General features: G+C 43.8%; 1 protein-coding gene across 3 annotated transcripts in view; it reads left to right on the top strand.

Moving 5' to 3' along the window:
* LOC144799486 (uncharacterized) overlaps positions 1–25,949 on the top strand; it is a 74,937-nt gene that overhangs the window by 16,152 nt on the left and 32,836 nt on the right. For all 3 annotated transcript variants that reach the window (XM_078670826.1, XM_078670827.1, XM_078670828.1), the window contains exon 5: positions 12,820–13,103. In XM_078670826.1, coding sequence (XP_078526952.1) covers positions 12,820–13,103 — 284 coding nt within the window. The remainder of the gene's footprint in view (positions 1–12,819; positions 13,104–25,949) is intronic.

Consider the following 25,949-nt stretch of genomic DNA (forward strand, 5'->3'; position numbering starts at 1 on the left):
CTTCACACTTAAAAAATTTTCGAGTCAAAATGGGTCAATGTTATCCAATGGCAGGTAAGTAAATTACTGGCCTCCAGGTGAGTACTTGGTTGGTGAAGGTAAGGTTCTGGCTCAGACTCGGGGGTCCCCCAGGGTCCGGTAGGTCCAGTTAGTACACCCTCAGCGGCACAGGGGCGGCCGGGTGCAGAGGTAGTTAGGCCCAATGTTAGTCGATGAGAGGCAGGGTGACTTCGGTTGGTGGCTGCTGGCTAGCAGGCTACGCGGCTGTGGGAGCTGGGCTCCTGGCCACTTTCTCGGGGCAAGGGGGGAAGTAGATTAGGGCATAGAGGTCACAGCCAGAGGCACTCGGGCGGCTGGGTGCAGGGTGCTTTTGATCCCTCGGGCGCTCAATGTTATCCAATGAGGATCTTGAAAAGGGAACAAAGGCTGCAGGCTCTGGGACGGAGACTCTCCAGGGGCGACCAGCACTTCGAGAGGTAAGTTGGGATCTTGGAGCACAAGTAGGTACCCCAAAGGGAGGCACAGGGGGCTGGAGGGCGCCAGGTGCAGGGGTGTCTTTGGGTGTCGGAAAACGTACCCTCGGTTGGTCGCGGTTGGGGGGGCCCCTGGTTCTGAGTCTGCAGGCGTCGGCTGGTTCGTCAAGGAGGGTCTTTGGGCACTGGACTTCGGGTCCCAGTCGCCGGGGGGACGTCCTCGTGGTGTTGGTACGGGTTGGCCCGGCCCAGCCTGGGCTCGGCTGGTGCAGAGTGGGCTGATCCGGAGCTTCCTGGTGAGCACCAGGTGGGTTGTTGCAGCAGAGCCTCTGCTGTAGGGAGTCCCAATCTTCGAGAGGGTCAAGGCAGGCAGGTCCTCTGAGTGTCCCAAGGTTGCTGGGAGGTCGCCGGGGTTAGGCAGGAGCAGGCTCCAGGATTAACAGGCCGGTCAGTTGTTGTTGTCCTGTTAGCAGCTGCGCGGCGGGTCGTCTTCTTGATCTTCTTTCTTCTTGTTGGTATCGGGATCTGAGGAAGGAAGGTTCAGGGAGCCCCTAAATACTAAATTTAGGGGCGTTATAGGTAGGGCAAGGGCAGGGAACAATGGGTCCCTGTCCTGGGGTGAGGACACCCCTAGCCTGCTCCTCTCCTGTGGGAGGGGGGCAGGGGCCTAGCTCGGTTTGGGCAGGGCTCCCCATCTGCAAGATAGCTGAGCCTGGGGTCGTACTTCACCTCGCCTCCTCCACTTGAGGGGTGGAGTTGGCAAAGGTTGGCACACCCTTCTTCCTGACGTAGTTTTTCCCGCCAGTCTTCCCGCCAGAGTGGGGGTAGAACGGGTGGGTATAGCAAATGGTCTGGAGAAGCTCTCAGAGGCGGTATGCCTTTGAAGCTTCCCCCTGTCCATCCTGGGGGAGGAGACATAGCACCTCGCCCAGGATGTGCATTGTTGCAGGCCCAGGAGAGCAGGGGCTCTCCACCCAGGGGTCCAGCAACATGTCTGCTAAGTGGCAGCCTCTGCAGCCACTCTGCCCAGACGTGGATTGTAGGTTCGGGTTTTGGAGGGCATCTCTAAGATGCCCTCTCGTGCATTTTACATTAAATCCAACACTGGCATCAGTGCGGGTTTCAATGTGCTGAGAAGTTGGGTACCAAACTTGTCAGTCTTCAGTGTAGCCATTATGGTGCTGTGGAGTTCGTAAATGACAACCTCCCAGCACCATATACTCTTAAATGGCAACACTGCACTTACAGTGCCCAGGAATGGCCCTGGGCACTGTAGGGGCACAGGGCTCATGCACCTGTGCCCTCACCTCTGGCATAGGGCACCCAGCTAGAGGGGTGACTGAAGTATGCCAGGGCAGTGGGTTCGGTGGGCATGGCACACAGGGATGTGTGCCATGTCGACTCTGGTTTTAGTTCTGTACTTAGGCACTCAGCCTGCAAAGGCAGTGTATGGGTGCCAGGGCGCAGAGCCCCTGAGGGTGGCACTATAAGTGCTGCAGCCCTCACGGGTCTTATCTGGTTACCATGCCCTGGGTACCTAGGGTACCATTTACTAGGGGCTGACCGGTAGCCAGAGATGCCAATTGGGTATTTTTGTTTCAGCATAGCTTTTCTTTTTAGGGAAGGAACACAGGCCCTGGGTACCTGATTGGCAGGGACCCAGGGCACACTCAAAGTACATCAGCAGTTCAGGAAAAAAGTGGGGGCATACCAAGGCAAGAAAGATGGCACTTTGATTGTTTTCGATGTGGTTACCAAGGCCATAAAGCCAATGTGAGAGTGTCCTTCAATTCAGGTTTTTTGACATGGGTATGGAAAGAAATGACATTTCTAAATGTTCTGTAGAAACAAGATGGAAAAAAGAAGTGAAGGAAATGGCATATGAGTACATCCACAATCTCAATAGCAGACTTCTAGCTCTGCATCTCACGCTAGTTCCCACAATTCTTGGGCCTGTGCAATGCTGCCCAGCGCCAGCCGTTGCATGATGCCTCTGTGTTCCAGATCCAGACAGATTACTACAAGTGGGGGTGCGCCAGGCAATGAAGTCCAATACAATTAATGTAGTATCAAAAAAAGCCTTTATTTCAAATTGTTTTTTTCTAAAGTTCAGTTGCAAAAAATGCTCAGCCATCGCATTTCGTTCCCACTAGGAGAACTTCGTCAGGGCGTTTAAAGTGATGAAGGTGTATCCGGAAGCGGAGTGGCTTATCAACAATTCCTTCCAGTGTATTGCGCTGGGAACTGTTGGAGTTCTCACAGGCATAATAAGGCCTGCAGGTGAAACCCGTGTAAATGCTTGTCTCGCCAGATCGCATATGAGACAGTATTTCAAATAGATAGTGTGATCAAGGAACATCAAAGTGATGGGGTAAAAAATCTGAAATGTGCCCTATACTGGACTTGAGGGTGGGGATGTTGAAACAGGTAGCTTTGTTCATTTGCTGAGCTGTGACTGGAGAAGAAAAGAAATAGGAAATTTTGCTCTGAGTCAGATAATATGTAGGAGCTGCAAATATGGGCACCCTTTAGGCATATGGTCTGGGAAGGAGTCTACTGCCACACTCAGGAAGATGAGGCGGTTGCTTTTATGAAATCAACCACAGCCAGACATGGTTCTTCACTCATGCACTGCACAACGACACAGGTCGACAGTGTCCGCACTCCAGTTCTGTGGTCCCCTTCCTTCTTCCAGGTAACATTACAGTCTGTTCTCTCAACGGGGCCACTTCTGCTTTCAGTGGCATAATCCTTCTGACTCTCGAAGAAGACTAGGAGCTCTGCGGCTTCGAAAAATCCTGATTACAGTGGAAATCAAAACCATAAATATATATAGTTTACACCAGTGAGATCGTGTAACTAACTACTCCCGCTTGGTCATTGTAGCTGTTTACCGGTATTGCCTGAGACAGCGTATGTGCTGTCATTCGCAAGACATTTTGGTTACTAAAAGGGCTTGGAACCCGCCCATTGCTCATCATTCATTGGCTTCATTGCTGCTCTTATTTGCTGGCTCCTGATTGTTCAGTGCTTTCGGATTTCTTCATTTACCCCTTCAGTGGAGCATGGACCAAGTACAGATTGCTACTTTTAAATGATTGCCCTGTCACTACTTGCACTGAAATAGAGGGCAGAAATCATGAATGCACTTGTTTAACATCTCAGCGTGTGCACCCTCCCGCCGTCGCTGAACAATTTAAGATGACCATCCCAGTAAGCTGCGTACGCTAGAGGGAGCTTGTGAGCATCGGGAAGCCAGGACGCCATTCTGCTCCGAGTCGGCTGGTCAGGAGGTCGAAAGGCTGGCTGTTTGTAATCGCCGAGACTAAACGGGCGATTTTCGCTGTTTGCCGCCTTGCCCGCCTTGCACCTGCACGTCGTGAACTACCGTAAGTTGCTGCATTTCCACCGCCCCGCACCCCACCCATCTGGCGGGTGTGGCTCTGCAGCTCCGCGGTTGCACGGCTCCCAGAGTAAGCAGTAAGCAGAGCAAGCAGAGCTGGTGAGCGCGGACGGCAGGCGGGAGACGGCAGTGCAGGCTGCAGGCTGCTGGTTGTCCGAAAAGTCGGGCTGGGCACGGGAGCGGCCTTGATACCCTGCTCTGGGTGATCACACCCCAAAAAAGGACCAAAAAGACGACGGACGGAAAGGACACCACCAAGGGGAATGAACATAGGAAACAGGAAACTACTTAATAACTCCTAATAGGGGCATGTTAAGGAGTGTTAGGAGCGAAGTATTCCTCTTACTTGCGGAGTCCTACTGGGAAAAACGGAAAAAAGGAAAGAAAAAAAACAGTAAAACAACAGCAAATCACTGCAATTGTGACGTTGGAGCGAGTGAGCCAGCGAGTGAGCCGGTGAGCCTGTGAGCTTACTACCTTCCGCCTGGTGCTCCCTCGCAGCAGACACAACTCAGGGGTCACCGTAAGTACAATTGGGGGTGACGGTGACCTGTATATTGTGTACTGTGTACTGAGTATTGTGAACTGTGGTGCCGCAGGAGGGTGAAAGGCTTTGGAAAATACTCGGGAAAGACCTGTGAGAACTTAGACAGTTTTGGATAGCTTGAACAATTGGAGATCAGGGGGGTGAAGTGTGCCGGTCTGGTTGAGCGAGGTCGGACACCATTGTCCCCATTGTCTCGCTGAGGATCCGGGTTATACCCCTACAGTGCTTAGCTTTCCTCCCCGCACTTGTCATTGCCCCCTCCCCGACGGCAGCTGTCCATCACTCATAGGGCAGACGGGCTTGGGAGGGTGAGCACCAGTGGGTGTACGGGGTTATAGGAAAGACACAAGGAATAATGCGCTCTGGCAACGTGAGAACTACAGGAACAACTGTCAGACGTATTAAGAGAACTCAACAGCCAAAGGTGAAAGCAAATACTGCAGGAGCAAATCAAACTCTAATTTCCCCAATAGCCAGAATGTTTGCAAAATCAGGAAAAATTCCGGATAAGTTTGAGTTTATGAAAGATCCAGCGGGCGCTCTCGTCACCATGCATACGGATAGGGAAAAAGACAAACTTCAAACTCCAATAAAGCCGACGTGTATGGAAAAATACAATAAACAAGCGATCCAAAGTACTCCACAAAACGGAGATGGTAATATACAAGGGGAGGACCACGAATTCCAAATTATAGATCAGGATATCTCAAATTTAACTATCTACCCTGATAAAACAAATGATTAACCAATCGAACTAGATGATTTAGAATTACAGGACATACAGGATGTACAAGGCGTTCCTACTAAAAACAGTATGATGGAAATAAACCGAGTACCAATTCCCATAGAAGTAAATGTGGAAATTATGAAAAAACCTCAGACATCAGTCGATTAAAAACATGATCAAATCAGCTAGTACAATAATTCACATAAATGGGTATGAGAAAAAAGAAAAAAAACTAACGCCTAAAGTATGGCATGACAACAAAACAATTGAGGATGTGCTCTCACAAGCAAACACCTTCCCTACATCAGATTGTGCTTTCTTGACAGGACAAATAAACGGAATGCCAACTGAAAGTGATTTAAAAGAACCAAAAATCCCAGATGTTGGAGTAAATTGGGACATATTCTATCAAACGTCGACGCTAACTCTAGAGGCGTTAAAATATCAGTCGAATAAGATAGACATTCAGATTGACCTACTCACAATGATGGCAAATGCGGTTACAGGGATAGATAACACTCGCACAGCTCAATAATCTGATAATCAGAGTCCAAAATGATCAGCAAAATACGGACATTGAATGTATTTGCACCCCTCTTATGGATAAGCTTGTAGCAATACCTGATGTTTTGCATACTATACAGACCCCCCAGGATATAGCGGCATGAACTAGTAAATTTAGCGGCACAAATCAGGAAATTTAGCGGCACAAATCTTGGAATTTAGCGGCATTTAGCGGCATTTTATTTTAGGGTTTTTCGACAACAAACACAGATATCTTACTGTTTGAGTTAATTTACAACAGCAGGCCCCCACAGTACATGTGCACACACAAAGAGGGATGTAGAGTACACAACAAAAGCCACAAGACAAACTAAGGCAAATCCATAAATTGGAAAAAACTGCCCTCACTCACATACTGAAGTATGTGACATGCTTTATCATAGGGCCTGCTTACAATACGCCCTGGTGTAGCCACACTCAGGGCGGAGCATAAGGGAGGGGGAAAAATAATAAACTCCACACAACACAACGTATGACCATAAAACATAGACAACATGTAACATATAATGTGGTGAAGCCTGTGCAAATCACCCAGTGATGAAATAAATAGTGCGACAAAAGTGCAGTTAATGGCCCCCCACAGTACATGCAAACTCAATAAATTAGGCGATATCCTGGAGTGTCTGAACAATGTCCATAACGTCAGAGGAGTTCTTTATTCCAAGTATGTTAACAGGACAAAAAAGAGAACACGTGCAAACACACAAGTCTTATCCAAGATAATACAAACACCACCTGTTGTGTTGTCTAGAAAAATATCCACTCACTAGCGAGGTTTCCATTGGTCAGGATTCGCCCTGCCAGTTTTAATTTAACACATTTTACAATTTGGAAGATTGTCTCTTCAAACAAAAAGGGTTATTAAACAGCCGAATCTGTGTGATTATGAAACACAAACAAGTGTTCGGCTCCATTCATACTGGGGCCCCTTAGCTCCAAACGGTACTGGAAAACAGCAGAGTAGCAAGGGAACCGAATGTCCTAGCAAGCAGGGCAGAGCACTAAGTGGCGATCTTAATTAGTGTACAATAACCTCATACCTCGGTGGCGGCGCACCTGCTGCTGAAGTGGCTGTCAGTGGCGCGATACGAAAAGCAGAGCCCGGCATGACTTCTGAAGGGCCCAGATGACAGGCGGGCATCGCGTGTCTCCAAATACTTCAGTAGAAGTTTTCCATGTAAAATGAGGAAGGGAAGAGGCGGGGCAGGGAGAGCCCTGGCAGATTACGTCTGCACTGGGGCAGGAGACACCAAGAGGCCTCAGAGCACACATTGCTTCGGGAGTGGGGACAGCAGCCAGATCACCACTAGCAAACTTCAAAGTCACGCAATACGAGGGGCAGCGCTTTAATTTACTGCGCAACAGTAGAGGAGGCACACCTGTGACTGCTGCCCGAGGAGACTGGGGGCATGCAATGAACCTTGGACCACTGTAGACGAACAGAAGCGTTCATTGGTGTTTCCGAAGTCCAAAATGCTGCGCGCCTTTGTTCAGCAGGCGTCGGCACGGTACCAACCGCTCCCAAAAGACACGGCACCCGACCCCAACCTGAAGTACAAGGGCACGCTGATGTACGAATCGGAGCTCGAGCGCGTGTATATCACACCTGGAGGTAAGGCCTAGACACCAGGCACTGGACTGTGGAGGGCTCTGCGCCCTCACAATATAAAGGCGGGAGGTGGAGAGGGCTCGAAATCCTGGAATGGCTGGCAAAACTGCAAATTTCGCGGGCGTTTGGGCAAATATCGCGGGATTTGCGGCGTTCGGCCGATTTCGCGATTTTTTTGCAAATCGCGATATCCTGGAGGGTCTGACTATAATAGAAGACACAAAAAGAGCTCTAAAAAAAGAAATTGGCCAGGAAGGGAACATAAAGAAAAATAAATGGGAGGAGACGGTAACAACAAAAAAGGAGGAAAAGAACATCACGTTAACAATGGATAAAAAAGAATTGGAAATATCAAGGAAGTCCCAGGAAAAAGAAAATGTACAGGATGAAAGAGACTTGTCAATAGAAACCCAACTAAGGGATGAAACACATGAGGACGCAACCAGTATAATAACAAAGGTCGATCAAGTTTGTAAAGAGCAGGATACAACCAATTATATTATGTCAAAACGACAAAGGAAAAAAATACGTAAAGCAAGGAAAAATCATAAGTCTACAATCTAAAAGTTTGATGAATCAACAAAAACTGATGATACAACAAAAAAATAATAGAATACAACGTGAAAAATCAATTGAAAAGAAAATTCTTTCAACAATTAAAAACGAGCAAAAAAAAGTATTCCCAATATTTGTACAAGAACCATTACGTGAACAAGCATTGAATAAAGAGGTTAAAAAACAGCATGAAGTGATTGAAAAAAACCAACGGCTACAATTAATCCACCACGGATCACAAGTCAGATAATAAGGGAAGAAGATGTAATTCAGGAGGATAACTTAAAATACGATCAAAACAATGGAATAATTGACAGTATGCCTTTAATAATAACAATAAAACCGAGCGAGCAACTATATCAGCATCATAATGTGAACGCAGAAACAAGTTTGAAAGTCAATAAAAATGATGTAGCAAGAGAGTGTATAGAAAGAACAGTAGAGCCTAAAATCAAATCTCCGTACTGGGATCAATTGACAATTGAAAAACGGGAAGGAGAAAAACAAATTAGATATAAAACAAATCACATAACAGAAACCTCGTATAAAGAAAACAAACTGCCAGTTGAAAAAACACAGCTCATATTTAAGCCTGAATATGAATCCAGAGGTAGATACGACATATTGAATAGAGGGAACATCTTCAGGTTATTCAAATCAATTACACCATTAAACAACATTAGGAACGACGATATTACTTCTATTGAATTCATTGCCGATAAAAATAATCCCCAAGAATTGACTCTGGTAACACTAAAATCAGCATCAATAGCAGAGCAAATATTAAAGGAGTTTTCAACATTTAAGGCCTGGGGAATATATATCACAAAGCAGGCGCCGAAAGTGTAAAGGAACAGTGTTAAGGAATGCCCGGGGGAGATCCATTAGCACATTGAGAGTGGTTTCACCACCTACCACAATGGAAACACCTCCAGGAATAAATGAAAAATGGATTGCACAGGCTCTGCATAGCAATAAAGAACAATGAAAGAACTACACTCCAACCCCACAATCAAAAGTAACAGGGTTGAGATTGTGTTCATGGAATATAAATGGAGTAGGGACAAAGCTTTCCAATGCACAAATAAAGTCTATCCCTTTACCATGTCACATTTTATTTCTTCAGGAAACCTGGGAAGAACATCCTTTTATTTTGGAGGGCTATGTAGGATACTATGAAAATGTAAGTAAAATTCATAGATATGGACGCCCAAGTGGAAGGTTAGCAACTTTCATCTCCTGTGACATACAAGCTGAGCATGAACAACTAGTATCGCATAGTAATAACATTCTTGTAGTTAGACTGAAATATAAAAATGCAGACCAAAAAAATAGGTCTTTAATTATGATCAACGTATATATCCATCCAACAAAAACAAGTAGAACATCTACATGTGCAACCCTTAACACCATCCTATTGGAACAAATGCTAGAAAACCCATTAATGGACTATGTGATGACCGGGGATTTTAACCTTAATTTACTAACCCCGTCCCTAAGGGATGATGTAGCACAATCACAAGACCTTCAATGGTCAATTCCACACCAGGATCACCAGGCGTCATGGTAAAACAGGCACGAAATCAAATTGGTACAACATTCATTAAGGATATAGAAGCGTTGGGATTACGAGTCCTTAATGGCCGATTTTAAAGAGGATACACCCCCGGCATTCACGTATGTTGCACACAATGCGAGTACTAGGATTGATTATACAATGGTCTCACTGAATATATTTCAAAACATAAATTCCTGTAGGGTAGTTAAAGTTAGAGATAGTGACCACTGCCAGCAGTTAATAACTACCAACATTAGAAACAATATTTATCAACCATATCATACTGTGCCGGGGTACATTGGAACAATAAATTATAAAAAACTAATTTGGACCAATCTGAATAAGAATAGTATGAATGAAAAAGTTGAGAATATTATAAAGAGCTGCTTTACTGAAAATACGACGGAAACAGCAGTTGAGCAGTGGGAGGAATTCACCAAGAAACTAGTAAAACCACAAACCTGGGTTAACCCCAACAAAAGAATGGCAAAAAGGAAAGAAGGAGAGGACTCCTATATGAATCTTCCATACACAATAACCAAGTTAAAAAGAGCTCGGAACAGAATAAGGAGACAAATTAGTACCACAGCTATTAATGACGAAATGTTGAACAATCTAAAAGCATTAAATCAACACCTGAAAAAGCTAATATGGAATGAGAAATACCAAGCTAAACAGGAAATGTGGTCTAAATTATTTCATGCAAGCAAACAAGCAAATGCAAGAGAATTTGGGAAAATTATAAATAAATTAGTACGGCCGAACAAATTGGAAGTTTCATCAACTCTAACTGAGCAAGAATGGGTTACCTATCTTGGAAAGCATTTAAACGGTAATGGAGCTATAAAAATTATTACAAACATACAGCAGAGCTCAAAAAAAGACACTGACGAAATGCAAGAACAAATTGTAATCTCAAAAGAACAACTAGTAAAACTAATAAGGAAGCAGAAAGATGGGGCACCCGGCCCCAGTGGGATACCGTTTGCCCTTTTTAAGGAAAACCCTGACTTTTGGTCGATCTACCTGGAAACGGTATTTAAAGAAGTTATAGAGACAGGTAACATCCTGGAATCCTGGCGAGGATCTTTAATCTCCCCCATATTCAAGAAAGGAAATTGGGCCCTTGCGGAGAACTATAGACTCATCACCCTACAAGACACGGATGCTAAACTGTTTGCTGGAATTTTACTGATTAAATTAAATGAATGGGCATCAGAAAATAAGATCTTGCCATTCAATCAAACTGGTTTTTATTAAGGGGCTTGGAACAATGACAAACATCATGGCACTATCACTAATAATTGAAAAGTCACTCAGACTAAAACAGCCCCTGTATCTATGCTTTGTAGATTTTAAATCTGCTTTTGATTGTGTGCAAAGGAACTTATTGTGGAAAAAGCTTTTTGAAAAAAACATTCCAAATGAACTATTGAAACTGATTCAATTACTATACAGTAAAACTTGGGTAAGAGTAAGAATGGGGGACGGCCGATCACTAACAAAGGAGATTCCAGCAACAGACGGGATAAAGCAGGGATGTGTGTTGGCCCCTCTCCTCTTTAATTTATTCCTTGGAGATCTATCAGGGAACCTGGATGAGCTTAACGCACATCCTCCGAAGCTAGGGGACAAACATATCTCTAACTTAATGTATGCAGATGACGCCATCCTTTTAAGTCATACTAAAATCCGTCTTCAACGCTTAATTAACAGAATAGCTTTATATGCTCAAGAAAATGGAATGATAATAAATGAAACCAAAACAAAAATCATGGTGGTCACTAGGAACATACAACTGAGAAAAAAAACAAATGGTATATGGAAAACACCCAACTGGAACAAATAGAAGTATTCAAGTATTTGGGTGTACTATTTGACCAAAAAGGAAATTTTCAACCACAAAAATTGGCTATACAAAGAAAAGCTAATTCACTTACTGCAGCATTTAAGATAGCACAGAAATCGCTCGGAAATCTGACCCATCAACCGCTTTTGAAAATTATAGGGGCTAAATTGCTCCCAACAATAACATATGGTAGCGAAGCATTAATGGGGACGGATGCGGAAACGATAAACAAGGTTCTTTCTAAAACGTATAAAACTCTTTTCTATCTCTCAAATAACGCTTCACCGGCACAAATTAGACTGGAGTTCGGTTTAAACAATCAAGAATTTGCAAGAAAAGGCCAATTTATTAAAACTTGGTATAGGATTAAAAATGACCATGATAATCATCTATCTCAATTACTTTGGCAAGAAATAAATAAGAACACGAAATCAGTTGCATGGAAATATCTCAATGAGGCAATAGAAGAGTTTGCACTAATGCCAATCTGGATAAATATGATCAGCAATGGATCATTTAAAAAAATAGTAAATCGAACAACAAACCACCTATCACTAGTAAAGGACAAAGATACGTTGGCAAAAAGAAAGCATTCGTGGTCAGTAATAAATGGATACGAAAAAAGAAAGTACAAGAATATCTGGAGAAACCCTGGTCTGAAAAAAGCAGACAATGGCTCATAAGAGCAAGATTTTGAATACTACCAGGCCTCGGTCATGCCCCGCCGTGGAAAAAGACCAACAGCAACACATGGTGTAGACTATGTAACGGTGGAGAAGAGAATATTGTCCACCTTCTATGTATCTGCCCTGGACTCCAAAATGAAAGATGTGCACTACTGAAACCTCACTTCAATATGCGTGGAACAAGGACATGTAGGCAGGCTTTAAAAATCTGTCTTCATTCAAATGATATAGTCATGAACGCTGCCTTTGTAAAGTTCCTAAAGATAGCATCTACAAAACTGGGAGAATGATTTAGAAAAATTGCTTTTAAAATCATTTTTAAAGAAATCTTTTTAGGATACAATTGTTTTTTTACTGTATTTTAAAAACTATGTTTTTGTATTGGAAATATTGTAAGATTTTAAATAATCAAACAATAAAGAATTATCTCTCTCTCTCTCTCTCTCTCTCTCTCTCTCTCTCTCTCAAAAAATCTCTCTCCCTTGGCTACCTCTGACTTTCCAGACATCAAACCTATCCTGTTATCCTTAAAGTACTTTGGTTTATGAGTTATTTTTCTTATGTTTGCTACCAGTTGAGCATTTCCCATTTTTGCACACCTAGGATGTTCAATACACATACAATATGGTGTTTGTATGTGGCGCCATATTGATGTGTGTCATGCTTGAACGTTTGCAGGAAATGCGATTGATTGAATCTTTATTCTATCCACCTCTTTAATTAAATACTTTCCGGCGATGTTTTTTCTGGTATTATCAATTTGCTTAAAATTTTCTTTGGTAAGCACAAAAATATGCGGCCACAAAAAAGTGCAATATATTAAGTATTTCCATGTGTTTGATTCGTAGGTTCCTAAAAGCAGGTCGAACTACAGCTTATGAATTTCTTAAAGAAAAGTTATTTGAATTTCGGAAATCGTTTGGCTCTTCTGCTCAAATCCAACAACCAGATTCAAAATCGAAAGAGCCAATTCCAGAATCCCCACAGGCTGTTCAGAAAAGCCCTGACTCAGCTTCCACCACAACTGACTGCTTCACTGCCCCAATGCTTCCACCTCTACGCAAAAGAAAAGCAACTCCTGATGCTCCTGCAGCGCCAGTGAAAAAGATGTCTCAAGACGAGACCATGAAAGGTAAGTATTCCTGCACCTAAACAAAACTGTATGTGACTATGTATGTGTGTGTGTGTGTGTGTGTGTGTGTGTATATATATATATGTATATATATATATATATATATATATATATATATATATATGTGTGTGTATATATATATATATATATATATATATATATATATATATATATATAAAATATAATGTTTTTTGTATTTTTTTTTTTTTTACCTAAGCACAATAAGAACAGGAGAGATATTTGTTTCTTATATAAAGTGGTTCGGTTCATTGGTTTCCCTCATACCATCTTTCTTCTTTTGCCTGTGTCCTGGTTCAGGATATGCAGCTCTACATGAGTCAAGTGTGTAAAATAAGCTTATAATAATAAATTCATTTACACAAGTCCACAGTTCTAAAGAAGAAAAAGACCTATGAACATGCATGTTTTTTTTTTTTACTGCTTCTACACATGCTTCTCATTTCCAACAGCAAAGGGTGGCTATGTATAAAGGCCCTTTTCAGATCGTTGTTCCACTTGTGGACCAACTGAGAAGTAGTCTGGATAAGTCTTACGGGGTAGGTGTGACCGTAGAAGGCTGTGCAGAGCGGTAGTGTGAAGGCATCGACTAGTGTTACTAAGTGTGCCTTTTCATATTTGTTACATTTAATGTGTTTAATGTAATGTGAGTGGTGTGGTGCTAAAGTAGCTACCTCATAGTTTCAGCCACTGTTGTTCTGGGATTGGTTAGTGTTGCACACTGTGGTAGTTTTTTTTACTAGTGCTGAGGTCATGCCGTAGGAGGTGTGGGACCTTCCACTGAGTTGCATTGTGTCACATTTGATGAGAGAGTTTTCCTGAGTCTATGGGCGTAGGATCCGTTGGGTTCCAGGTGTTTCCATTCTGTCCTTCCCCTTCCGTCCAGAGTTGAGAATCTCATACACTCAATCCATGCCTCAAAGCTGTTATTGCTTCTGGTCTTTTGCTGTTTTTCTTAAGACTAAGAGAACTGCTTAGGTTGCTATTGTTTCAAACACCATCTTTATTGTCATATTTCATTTGGCCTCCACAAATGTTCCATTCGTCATGGGTTAATTACATTACTCTTCCATAGTATTTCCATCATGTTGGCCTGGAGGAGGGTAGTTTATCGGGTAATGGAAATAATGTCTAAGTAGGGAGCTCCTTTTGGCCTTCCTTTAGGGTTTATTTCATTTGAGATGGGAAAGATCACGATTCCCACAGATACAATTCTTAAACCCAGCTTCTAGATCCGTCAAGACATGGTAAAAAGCCTTGCAGCGTCAATAATGCTATGTTCCAGCCTCCTATTAATAACCCTCCGAGGTGTCGTCCTAACATGGTACCGTGACTCCAACAGCCCTTACAACAAGTTCGGTCAACTCGCAACCACTGTGCCCCGGCCTGAAAGAATTTCTTCTCTCTGTCCCCATCTAGGAATGGGACAGAACAACGCGGCAGTCATGTAGCCCACTGAGAGAACCAGTGAGAGGGCAGGATACCAAGATTTCTGGGCCAATGCAACAGGGTTAGTAAAAGTGGCCTAGTGATTGGAGGAGGGGAGCAATAGAGTCTGGATCCTGGCACGGGGGGTGCACTTTTCCACAGAAGTGATTGTAGAGCAGTAAGCCTGATATTTAGTAGTTCCATAGGGTCTCTGTACGCATCTGTCCAGTGAAAACAGTAGGATCTTGACATTCATTTTTTGCTTCTATGCAAAGTTGTACACGCAAACAACATTTTGTCAATGGCGATGGTAAGGCCTAGACTCAAATGCCTCTCTGAGATACAAATCAGTTTGACTGTTTTCCATTCTTGATAAAATCAAACTACTGTTAGTGTAGTGTGTTTGAAATGTCAGCTTTACATCCTAAACCGAAGCCTGCCCATTTGTAGCCCTTACTGAAAGTCTTAATTGAAATTGCCAATTAGCATTTGTATAGTGTGCAAGGTGCCCTCTGCGCTAGTCCCCGACCAACACAGCCAAGGCTTGAAGTGAAACAATACACAGCATACTTCCTGACACAACCCATATGCTACTTTTTTTTCCCCCGCCTCAAAATCTCTCTACTTCCTTGAAAGAAAATTTACAGTGGGCACGGCAATCCACAGAAAAACCAAAAAAGTTCTGTGAGAGAAGTAGGAAGTCTGCAACTCACTTCCTTCGTTCAATCTTTTTAACCCCCTGCAGCACCTCGGAGACCAAAATGCACACAAATAAGTCTCCATTAGCACAGTAATCTCCATTTACACCTCGAGGACCACAGTTCTGGAATACTTAAAATCAGATATGCGTAAACATTTCGGAAATTACAATTACTTCCAGCCCCCTGCTTCTGTCAACACAGTGACTATTTGTCGTTATTCCGGGTGTTTGTCTTAAATCTGGTCCAACTACACTTTGCAATTGTGTAATGTAACTTCAGGAAGCTGGGTTTCTATTGCAGTAACCCCCCCACTTTTTGCCAGATTTCTGATCCACTTTTGACTTGATGTGCCCTGGGTACCTGCCAACCAGGTTCCCAGGGCCTGTGTTCTTTTCCAAAACTGTACCTTGTACCCCCAATTGTCACCTTACGGGCCACATGTAAGTCCCTTGTAAAAGGTACCATGGGTATCAAGGGCACTGTGGCAAGGGAAGGCCTCTAAGGGCTGCAGCACATATTGTGCCTCCCTTAAAGGTCCTGTACTTTAACACACACACACACACCCCCATTGCAGGCTGCGTGTTTTGGTGCAGAGAAAAGTGAAGAGTCGACATGGCACACGTACTTGTGTGCCATGCCTGCAACCCACTGCCTCTGGTATGGCGCGCTATGGTTGACAAATTGATCAGATTACGCAAAAAACAGACCAGGACTGACCTACACGGTCATTTCCTGCTACAACATCTACGGGCAGGAACAATTCCTACAGGCTTACAAATTCGTAACACTCCAGTGGTATTTACTGACGACCCGGAATACAAAAGAGGGTATAGTGGCATTGCAACCAAATGCAGTAGGGACCTGATGGTCCTGACAGTAGAGACAGCACATAGGATCTCACTTAAACATCTAGAAGAGATATCAGTCCTGGACACAGAAATTCAAAATAACCAATTGATTACAGATGCAAAAAGTCTACTGGAAAAAATTGAAAAATAAATTCTTGAGTTTAAGGACTATACTATCACTCAGAAAAGTAATAAATTTGATTTGGACAAAATGAATTTTTCCTTGGAAACAGTCTATCTATATTTACAACAGGACTTTTATACTCGACCGGACTCAAGACGTTTCCTTAGGGACAACCTAGGACGATCACGTAGTAAATTCTTGACTTTCTCGGACACTTCTTCTTCTTCTGGAGGGGAGACGGACACAAGTGAATCAAGGAACAACACAAACCGTAGAGGGAACTACCAAGATCAACAACAACAAAATTCAACACCTTTTTTAGGCAGAGGCCTCAGAGCGTCAATTAGACGATACAAATTGTTACAGACGAATTGGGAAGAATCCCACGATAGAGCTACAAAATGAACTCTGCAGTATTTTACAAAACGGACATGAACTGGGTATTCTAGGTCCAAAAGAATACATATACTTGCAAAATAAGAACCCGAGGATTCCGGTTTTCTATGTTTTGCCTAAAATGCATAAGAGTGAAACTGATCCACCTGGCCGGCCAATAGTGTCGGGATGTGAATCACTGACGGAACCTGTAGCAAAGTACATTGACTTTTTCTTAAAACCATTTATCCATGAAATTCCAGCTCATCTTAAGGACACTACGGTCTTCCTCAATAGAATAGCTTCTGTACAATTTGATGAGACAACTCAGTTGATGGTAACAATGGACGTAGTTTCCCTGTACACACAAATTCCCCAAGAGCAGGCTTTGGAAACTCTAACTTTCTTTTTAGAACAAAGGGAGCAACCAATGAGGGTGCCTACAAGTTATATCTTGCAACTAGCGAAGTTTGCCTTACAACGGAATTATTTTACTTTTGATTCGAAATTTTTTACCAAACCAAGGGGGTGGCCATGGGCTGTCCTTTTGCGCCAGAGTTAGCGCTGCTGTTTATGGGCCTTTATGAGAACAAATTTGTTTACAATGACAATCCATACATCGGTTGTATTACAAAGTACATGCGTTACATCGATGTCTTTTTAATCTGGTCAGGGACATATGAGCAATTAAATGACTTTGTAGTCTGGTTGAATTCGAGAACGGATGACATAAAGTTCAGTTTTATTGCTTCAAATAAAGAGAACTTTTTTGGATGTGAAAGTGTATCGTTCAGAAGGAATTTTGGCAACATTATTTCAGAAAACAACGGATAGAAATAAAGCACTTCCCTATACTAGCAATCATCCCAGGAATCTAAAACCGAATTTGCCGTTTGGGCAATTCCTAAGAATTCGCAGGAATTGCTCAAGTACGGAGGAATATTTCATCCATGCAAACAAACTACAGGAACGTCTAATTGAAAGGGGATACCCCAAAAAATTGCTCAAACATTCCTTGAGGCGAGCATGTTGGGTACCAAGAGAGACATTATTGCAAAAGAAAGCCAAACCAGAACAAAAAAGACTTGTGTGTGTGTCACGACTTTTTGCCCAAATGCCCATCAATTGAGAAAATGATTATACAGAACTGGCATCTGTTGAAAAATCTACACAGTGAATTCATTGATCCACCATTATTCGCGTTCAAAAAAGAAAAAAGCGTTGCCAATCACATTGTGCGGGCAGCCCTCCCGAGTGTACCAGGAGTGAACTTGAGAGGAATGTCCACAGTAGTGGGGCACCATAAATGTGGAACATGCACCTGTTGCGATCAAACTATTGAACAATCTGTCTTTTCATTCGAAGGAATATACTGGAAACACAATGTTTTTACCAACTGTAAGACAAAAAATGTCATTTATGGCATTGTTTGTCCCAGTCCTAAACTATATATTGGCAAGACCAGCCAGGAGGTTCGCCAACGCATTACACAACATAAATCACGGATAGGAAGAGACGTGGAAAATGCACCTTTGGTACACCACTGGACATCAAAGAAACACAAGGAAGGCGAATTGCGGTGGACAGTGCTTTCCAAAATTGAACAGGATCAACGCGGTGGAGACATCGAGGCAAGACTTAGCCAAAGAGAAGCTTTCCTAATTATGAAATATAATACGGCCATCACTGGCCTTAACGAAGTTTCTGAAATTTTCAAAGCAAGTACATGAACGAATTACGAGTCGCACCCGAGGATCTCCACTACCCCTTGAACATAAACCAACTTGTTAGACCTAGGTGACCACCGATGAGTCGACCAGTTTCCCTTGAACAATAAAAAAACGGTGGTTTATGCATTGCAAAGCGGCAATATAGTTGGTTTTCATTGTTTACAAACACCATATGTGCAATGTTAATAAAGTTTTCTATTGAAAACTACCAAACCCAAGCACCATTGCGGCTTGATACCCGCAATAGAGGACCAAGAGCAGCGGATTGGTTCAAATATGTCATGTGCAAGCTAGCAAGTTTGACTGCACAGATCTTTCTGCTCACGAGAGAAACAAGAATACCACCGGTGAGCGCCATGAAAGGGTTTTGTAAGATGGATGTGTTCAGGTGAGTTTAAACGCAGGTTATAACTCACACGTTGTTTCTTTAGGAAGTGATTGGCGAAAATCGGAGTAGCGTTAAGACGGCGGCGCCACTGCATAAAAACGGTAAGCTGCGTCCCGATGGTTTGGAGGCTTGCCACTGGATATGCCCGGCTTCCTCAAATAACACACATTGAAATATGCTCTCTTATAGGATGCGCTGGCGCCAATTTTGAAGCACCATTAATATAAATGGGGTAAGTTTGTGTATTTAGTCCCAGATGAGTTGCAAAAGGTCTTGAGTACCGGAACAGTTGAGTCACGTGTTGTCTTTCGTGTTATTTTGTCTCCTTTAATTCAGTGTTTAGTCACCACACACAAAAAGGAAAGGAAAGAGGTGGCATTACCTGGCTGTTTAAAGGTAGGGAAGTGTTGATTGGTTGGTACTGAGAGGTTTCTGGTGCAGTTTAGGTAGAGAACAGTGTCTAAATCTGTATGTTTTATTTCTTGTAGAAGACATTGGTCCTGAGGAGAACCCTTTTAACCATCGGGTTCGAAACGCGTCGACCAACTGGGTCCCTTTGTCAGATAGAACACTATGCACAAATAGTGTAATGAACTCTATAGTTTTGGGTTACAAAGATACGTGAACCAAGAAATTAATTGCACTTTGAGGATTTACATCTATTGTATTTGCATTGTGACATTGGGGCTCTCCTTTTGTACCCCCTTGGGGATAATGTTTTTTTGAGAGAATGAGGTATGAGGTGTGAATGTGATGGCCAAAGATGAATGCGGTTGTGTGGTGAATATGTATATTATGTCATTGTTGTTTTCATAAAGTTGGCACTATTGTATTTAATATCTGTGTACGCACAAAAAAATTTCAGCTCTTTCAAAAATGTGTAATTAAAACAAATCATTGAGTCATGTAATTCAAAAAACAGACCGTTATGTTTTATTCATAAAGGTTTTGCATAACAAGTATATTGGAAGTCGAGTTCAGTATTGGCATTTGTTTTGTTCCTATGGTTGTAGCGTGGCAGCAATGTGCTGATCACAGTGCGGAGAAGTCTCTGCACTGTGAGGTGCACATTGCTGCCACGCTGCAACCAGGAATCCTTTCGTCACTGCTGTGTGCAACATTTTGGTGCTGCCCTCGCTGACTCTGAGCTCCTCTCGAGTGCGCCCGATCATCGGAACGCAGCGACTCCCGCTGCTCTGAAATATGCACTGTCTCCGATGTTCAGCAATCTCAGTGTGATTCTTCAATCTCAAGTGGCTGTGGGCATTGACCCTCATCATCCTCATTACTACACCGGGCCAGAACTCAGTCGACATGCATTTCCTTCCTCAGGCATATATCATAAGGCCTGATAATGATCCCCATATTTCAATGAGGGATCGAAACGTCGGCCACCATGAATCTCAATGACTATTTCTAATGATTTATTGAAAGACAAGAATAGCATGGGTAGTATATGACATTATATGGTTCTAATTAAATGTTTTTGTGCACCATCCTGTAAATGTCTGAGTATTTGTGTATATAAATTGTTCAGTTTCTTTGTTTTTCCCTTAAGCCGTTCTCTGGCTCTTTTCCGAAAACATTCAATAAAATTGCTTTGTATATGACTTTTCTACAGGTTGCTATAGAGATGATTGTTTGTCTGTAGATAATGTTGTGAACCATCCTTGGGAAAGGGATCCCTTATTCCTTTATAAATAACTGCACCCTCGGTCCCTGACATATCCTTGGGTTCCCTTGTTTATTGGAACAGTATGGTATAGGTAAGACACCCCTCTAGCTGCGTGCACTATACCACTGGTGAGGGTACAGTTGCATGAGCACTGTACCCCTACAGTGTCTAAGTCCATTTTTAAACCTTGGAAGTGCAGTAAAGCCATAAAGGATTATACGGTCTGGAAGTTATTCATTACGGATTCCACAGCACAATAATGGCTTTACTGAATTCTGGGAAGTTTGTTAGCAAACTTCTCAGCATAATAAACCCAGACTGATGCCAGTGTGGGATTTATTATACAATGCACTCAAAGGGCACCTTAGAGATGCCCCCTGAAAAACGACCAGCCTCTGGTGGGCTCCCTGACTGGTAAACATCAGCCTGCCACCACGACAAATGTTCCTGGACCCCTGGGGTGGAAGCCTTCGCTCCCTGGGCCCAGAAACAAAGCCTTTCCTGGGCGTCGGTGGTCACACCTCCCCGAGGTCAGGAAGAGCCATCTGTGGCAGGGAAGCATCAAATGCCTTGCTGCCTTTGTAATGCAACCCCCAGCCTCTCCTGCTATCAGGAGCTGGCCCCCCTTCCTTTCTCCCCTCGTTTTCGGCAGGAAGGCAGGTGGGAGAAATTTAAACAGCCCAGAAGGTGTGCCCACCTCTGCCAACGCCATATCTCAGGTGGGGGAGGCGAAGTGAAGACCACTCTTCAGTGCCCGCCATCTTGCAGATGACAAACACTCTCCAATCAGGATTAGGAATTGTCCACTCCCCCATGTGGGGTGCGCACACCAAGTGTGTAGTCACCCTAAGCTCAGTAGCCCATTGGCTACTTACCTCGAGACCCTAAAACGCCCCCCTAAATACAGTATCTAGGGGGCAGCCCTGAACCAAGAAGGCAGATTCCCGCAATCTACGAAGAAGAAGGATGAAAGAAGACGCCCAGCAGAGGAGACTGCAGAGAACTGACTTGGCCCCAGCTCTGCCTGCCCGTCTGCAGTTTCCAGAGAACCTGTGCCAAAAGTCACCTGGTCCTTCAGCCAGCGACCTCCAGAACTCCTGGGAGGACTGACTGCCTTCATTAAAGAACAGATCTCTTGTGAACAACAGCTCTGTTCAAAAGAATCACCAAAGAAAGACTCTGAGCCTGCTGAGGACAAAGAAACCCGACGGCTGGAACCACCACTGCACCCGACACCTACGGCCCGAGTCCGAGAGGCCCACCGGCAAGATCCCCATCTCCCCCACCCAGTGCTCCAGAGTCCGAGTCCACCTTGGGTTGACCCCTCCAGGACTCCCCCCTGAATCCCCTGCACGTATGGCACCCCCCAACCCCGAGTGGCCCGGTAAGGTGAAATCTGACTTCAAAAGACACCCCTGCATCCGGACGACCTGGAGAAGAGGATCTGAGGTGCAACTACTTCCCCGAGCCCTCCAACTTACCTGCCCAGCTGTTGATTCCTCCCAAAAGACTTCCTGGACCAAGCCTGCAGCCAAAATCCCAAGCCGGAATCTCCCATTGAAAAGGATAGGGCATCCGACGCCAAAACAGCACCCTGCACCCGGCAGACCCTGTGCCGCCGAGGGGGCTTTGAGAGTGGGTCCTTGACCCTGGGGGAACCATGGTTCTAACCCCAGAAAAACCAACTCCCAAATCTAAGTACATGCTGTTAACCCCATATCATTGTTTTCTCCCATAGACTGCATTGACTACTTTCTTGTGAAAAGTGTGGCGTTGGTTTGTATGAAACCTTAAGAAACTGCATATGTACAAAAACTGATTTACTTACCTTTTATCTAAGAAATGACCCAGTGTGATAGCTAGGCATATCACACTGAGTAGAAAAAGAACTTAAAAAGTAATCTGAAAACTAACGCACAAAGTATTCATAATGGTAACTGAAAAGTAATTACAACTGTTTTTTTGAACAAGTGACTTACCTGTAACCAGTCCAATTGCATTCAAACTGTATTTAACTGCATTATTCTTGCAAAATACCATTACACTTAGCTGTATCAGGCCTGGTTTGGTTCTCGGAATAAAATACAACTAAATAATATTTGTATTCAAACAAATTGGTCTGAGGTCAGTCTGTGAGTGTGTGAAATCATTTCTTGCCTGAGTGTGGACAATAAGTGCTTAACACTACCCTCTGATAAAGCCTTACTGCTCGCCCACACTACCACAAATAGAGAGTAAGGTATTATCTGCTTTAGCCTCTGCCTACCTTTGGGGTTCCACTGGACTCTGTGCACATTATACCTTACTTTGGTATAGTATATATAGAGCCAGCTTCCTACAGTAATGACTCAAAATATTTGGGGAGTACAACACTTGCGTGCCTATCCTTTTGAACCATCTAATCCAACTATATAGAGCCGCTTTCAATAATCCTGGATCATTCTGCTTAAATGAATGTGCCAGCATAATTTGTATTATTCCCTCCTGTGCCATGCATACTATTATCAATTCCTTCTCAAAATGTGTGAGGGAGGAGGGTCTGCAACCTTTTTTTTTTTTTTTTTTTTTTTTTTTAGTCCACTGAAGCCAGGTGCCAGTGTAATAAGGTTCGTAATCTGGGATGCCTAGACTGCCCTCCGGTATGGAGAGCTGGACCCTGCTCACTGTTACCTTTGGCCTATTGTAGTTCCGTCCTAGTTCTAGCAAAATGTCATCTGTCTCTTAAGAGAGATGCACTGGCAGCCAATTTGGTAAACTAATCAAGTGTTGTAGGATCCTAGGAAGAATTAAAGATCTCCCAAAGTTGACACTTACTCTTGAGCCGCCAGAGAAAATTCATGGCGTAAGAATGTTGAAATTGTACTAGCAATCATAAGCCGTTATCTCTCTGAATAGCCAAAATCACATTTAACAGCTATAAAGTGGCAACATCACTGTACCTATACTGGTCACCGGAGCCTCAAATTCTCGCAAGCCGAGCGCTCTCGGAAAGAAAAACCGCCTGCTCAAAATCCAATAAAGAATCTAGTTTAAAACCACAGTAATGATCCGCAAGATGCCACACAGCAACCCGCCCACATTGGGTGGTAGGGGGTGTTACTTTACTGGGTTGCTCTGGCATGATTCTTTATTTGGGAAGGGGGGGGCAGCTGCCTTGCTGGCCCTAGCTCCCTCTATTTCGATGGAGTGGACAGTTCACCTTGTAAACGATGCCATTAGGAACCGAGAGGTGGTCAATAATGACTCCTAAGGGAGTGTGAGAATAGGAGAGCAGGAGATCAGATGTACTAGTAAAAAGTTTGTTGGGTCCAGATACAGCATGTTCCCTCATGGTGGGAGGGAACTTGTTTAGACCCAGTATATGGGATGGCGTTCGATCTTACATTGAAGCAGAATCAAACCACACATAATTAAGAAAAAAGAAACTGGCATGTTTCTGAAGAACAAGATGGCGGAATTTGTTCCACTTCCTGGAACGCCCACAGCCTTCTGAAATCCAGATATATCATCGGAAATTTGGGCCTCTGCTCTAGTTGCTAAAATGCTATTCACCTCCACCTGAATGCACACTTCAGCCAGCCAGGCCGTACTTTAGTCTTGCTGGCCAGTCTCCTCTTCTCCCTCATTTACGTTGGCATCTGTATTTGCACTCACAGTCGCTATACGGAGTGAAGGCGTACTTTCTGCCTCTTCTCTCCGATCCAGATGAAATCCCATTCATTGTAGTTGCATTGCACACACATTGTGGTTGTAACTTTTAACCCCTTGGGCGCGGACGCGATTCTGTGCCTGTGCGGCGTTTTTCGAAGTGGGCGGGTTCATGACGGCTCCCAGCCGTCATCAGCACATGCCCACCGCGGTGCATGACGGACGGGGGCCGTCATCAGCACCGAAAGGGTTAACAGCATAGTTTATATTTGACAATTCTCTGTGGTACTGGCATGATGAGGAGGGATTGCTATCCAGCATAGTGTCTGTCTGGGTGGGTGAATTCTGTGAATTGATTGAGGGCCTGAATGTACCTCTAAGGGGGCTGAATCAATGCCAGATTGTCGGTATAACCTCTGACTTTATGCATGAGCTCCATTTACAGTGAGTGTATGAACATTTAGCATAGCCAGGAAATCTGGCTTGAATCCGGCCCTCCTGGGCCTGTGTCTTACATCTCTGAAAGAATTTGTGTTGGCATTAGGGTTTACTTTGACACCGAACATCAGATGTGTTTCTGACATCCTTATTGCTTTGGCGTGGCCCCAAGCAGCATTGCTAATGGTCCACTACTCTAAACTGCAGACCTCTTTACACACTGTTCTTAACTCGTCTGCTGTTCTGACAAGAAACATCAGCTTGATCCCTCAGCTCCCATTTTAATTCTAGTTTTGAGCCCAACTCTTGGGGAAGGTACCCTCAAGGGTAACTGTGCACTCTCAAAGACAGATGCATGAGAGCTGTGCGTTCTCAAAGGCCTGCAAGAAGGTTGTGCATTCCCAGGACAGATGCATGGGACTGATGTATTCTTGAAGACAGATGCATGCTTACTGTGCATTCTCAGGGACCAATGCATGTGGACTGTGCATTCTCAGGGACAGTTGCATACGGACTGTGCATTCTCAGGGACTGATGCATGCAGACTTTGCATTGTCAGAGATAGATGCATTCTGACTGAGCATTGTCAGGGACAGGCCCCTGCGGACTCTGCATTCTCAGTGACAGATGCATGCATACTGTACCCTCTCAAAGACAGATGCACGCAGACTGTGCATTCCGAGAGACAGATGCATAGGAGGTGTTCACTCTGTAAGGCAGGTTTATGGGGACTGTGCATTCTCAGGGACAGATGCAAGACTACTGTGTATTCTCAGAGACGGATGCAGGTGGACTGTGCATTCTCAGAGACAGATGCAAGCGGACTGTGAATTCTCAGATACCGATGCATAGGAGCTGTGCACTATCTAACACAGGTTTATGGGGACTGTACATTCTCGGGGACAGATGCATGGGGGACTGTGTGTTTTGAAGTGCAGAGACATGTTCGGCTCAGGAAATGTTTAGTGAGTGATAAAAGCTCACCAGACTTTGTACTCTGAATTCTCAGCGGCTAGAGTTCGCCAGAAGGAAGACTATAGTAAACCATACTCCATAAATTACTGAAAATAATATATTCTGAAATAAAGATCTGTTTGGCGAAGCCAGCTGAACCAGTCCACTCAAGCCTCCCTAGAGTCTCCAACCATGCCTGCAACACAGGGTGGAGTTCGGTAAACAGACTCCAATCACTTGGGTTTTGTGAGTCCCACAACACCGTTACCAGGCAACAGGAACGCCCCCAACCCTGTGACACACGTGCTAATTTAGATGTTATTGAATGCTGCTCCATGATCACTTGCAGCACACCTAAGGATCAATCCTTTGGCAAAGGAGAGCACAATCATTCAAATACACGGTTTAAATAGAGCAAATAAGATAACCAGTTGTTACCAAATTATGCAAGCTAGAATAATACAAAAAATGTACATAAACATAGAGCAGCGCTACTTGTTTCGAAAAGATAATTCTAAT

Source organism: Lissotriton helveticus, chromosome 12 (assembly GCF_964261635.1).
Source record: "Lissotriton helveticus chromosome 12, aLisHel1.1, whole genome shotgun sequence".
Classification (NCBI taxonomy): domain Eukaryota; kingdom Metazoa; phylum Chordata; class Amphibia; order Caudata; family Salamandridae; genus Lissotriton; species Lissotriton helveticus.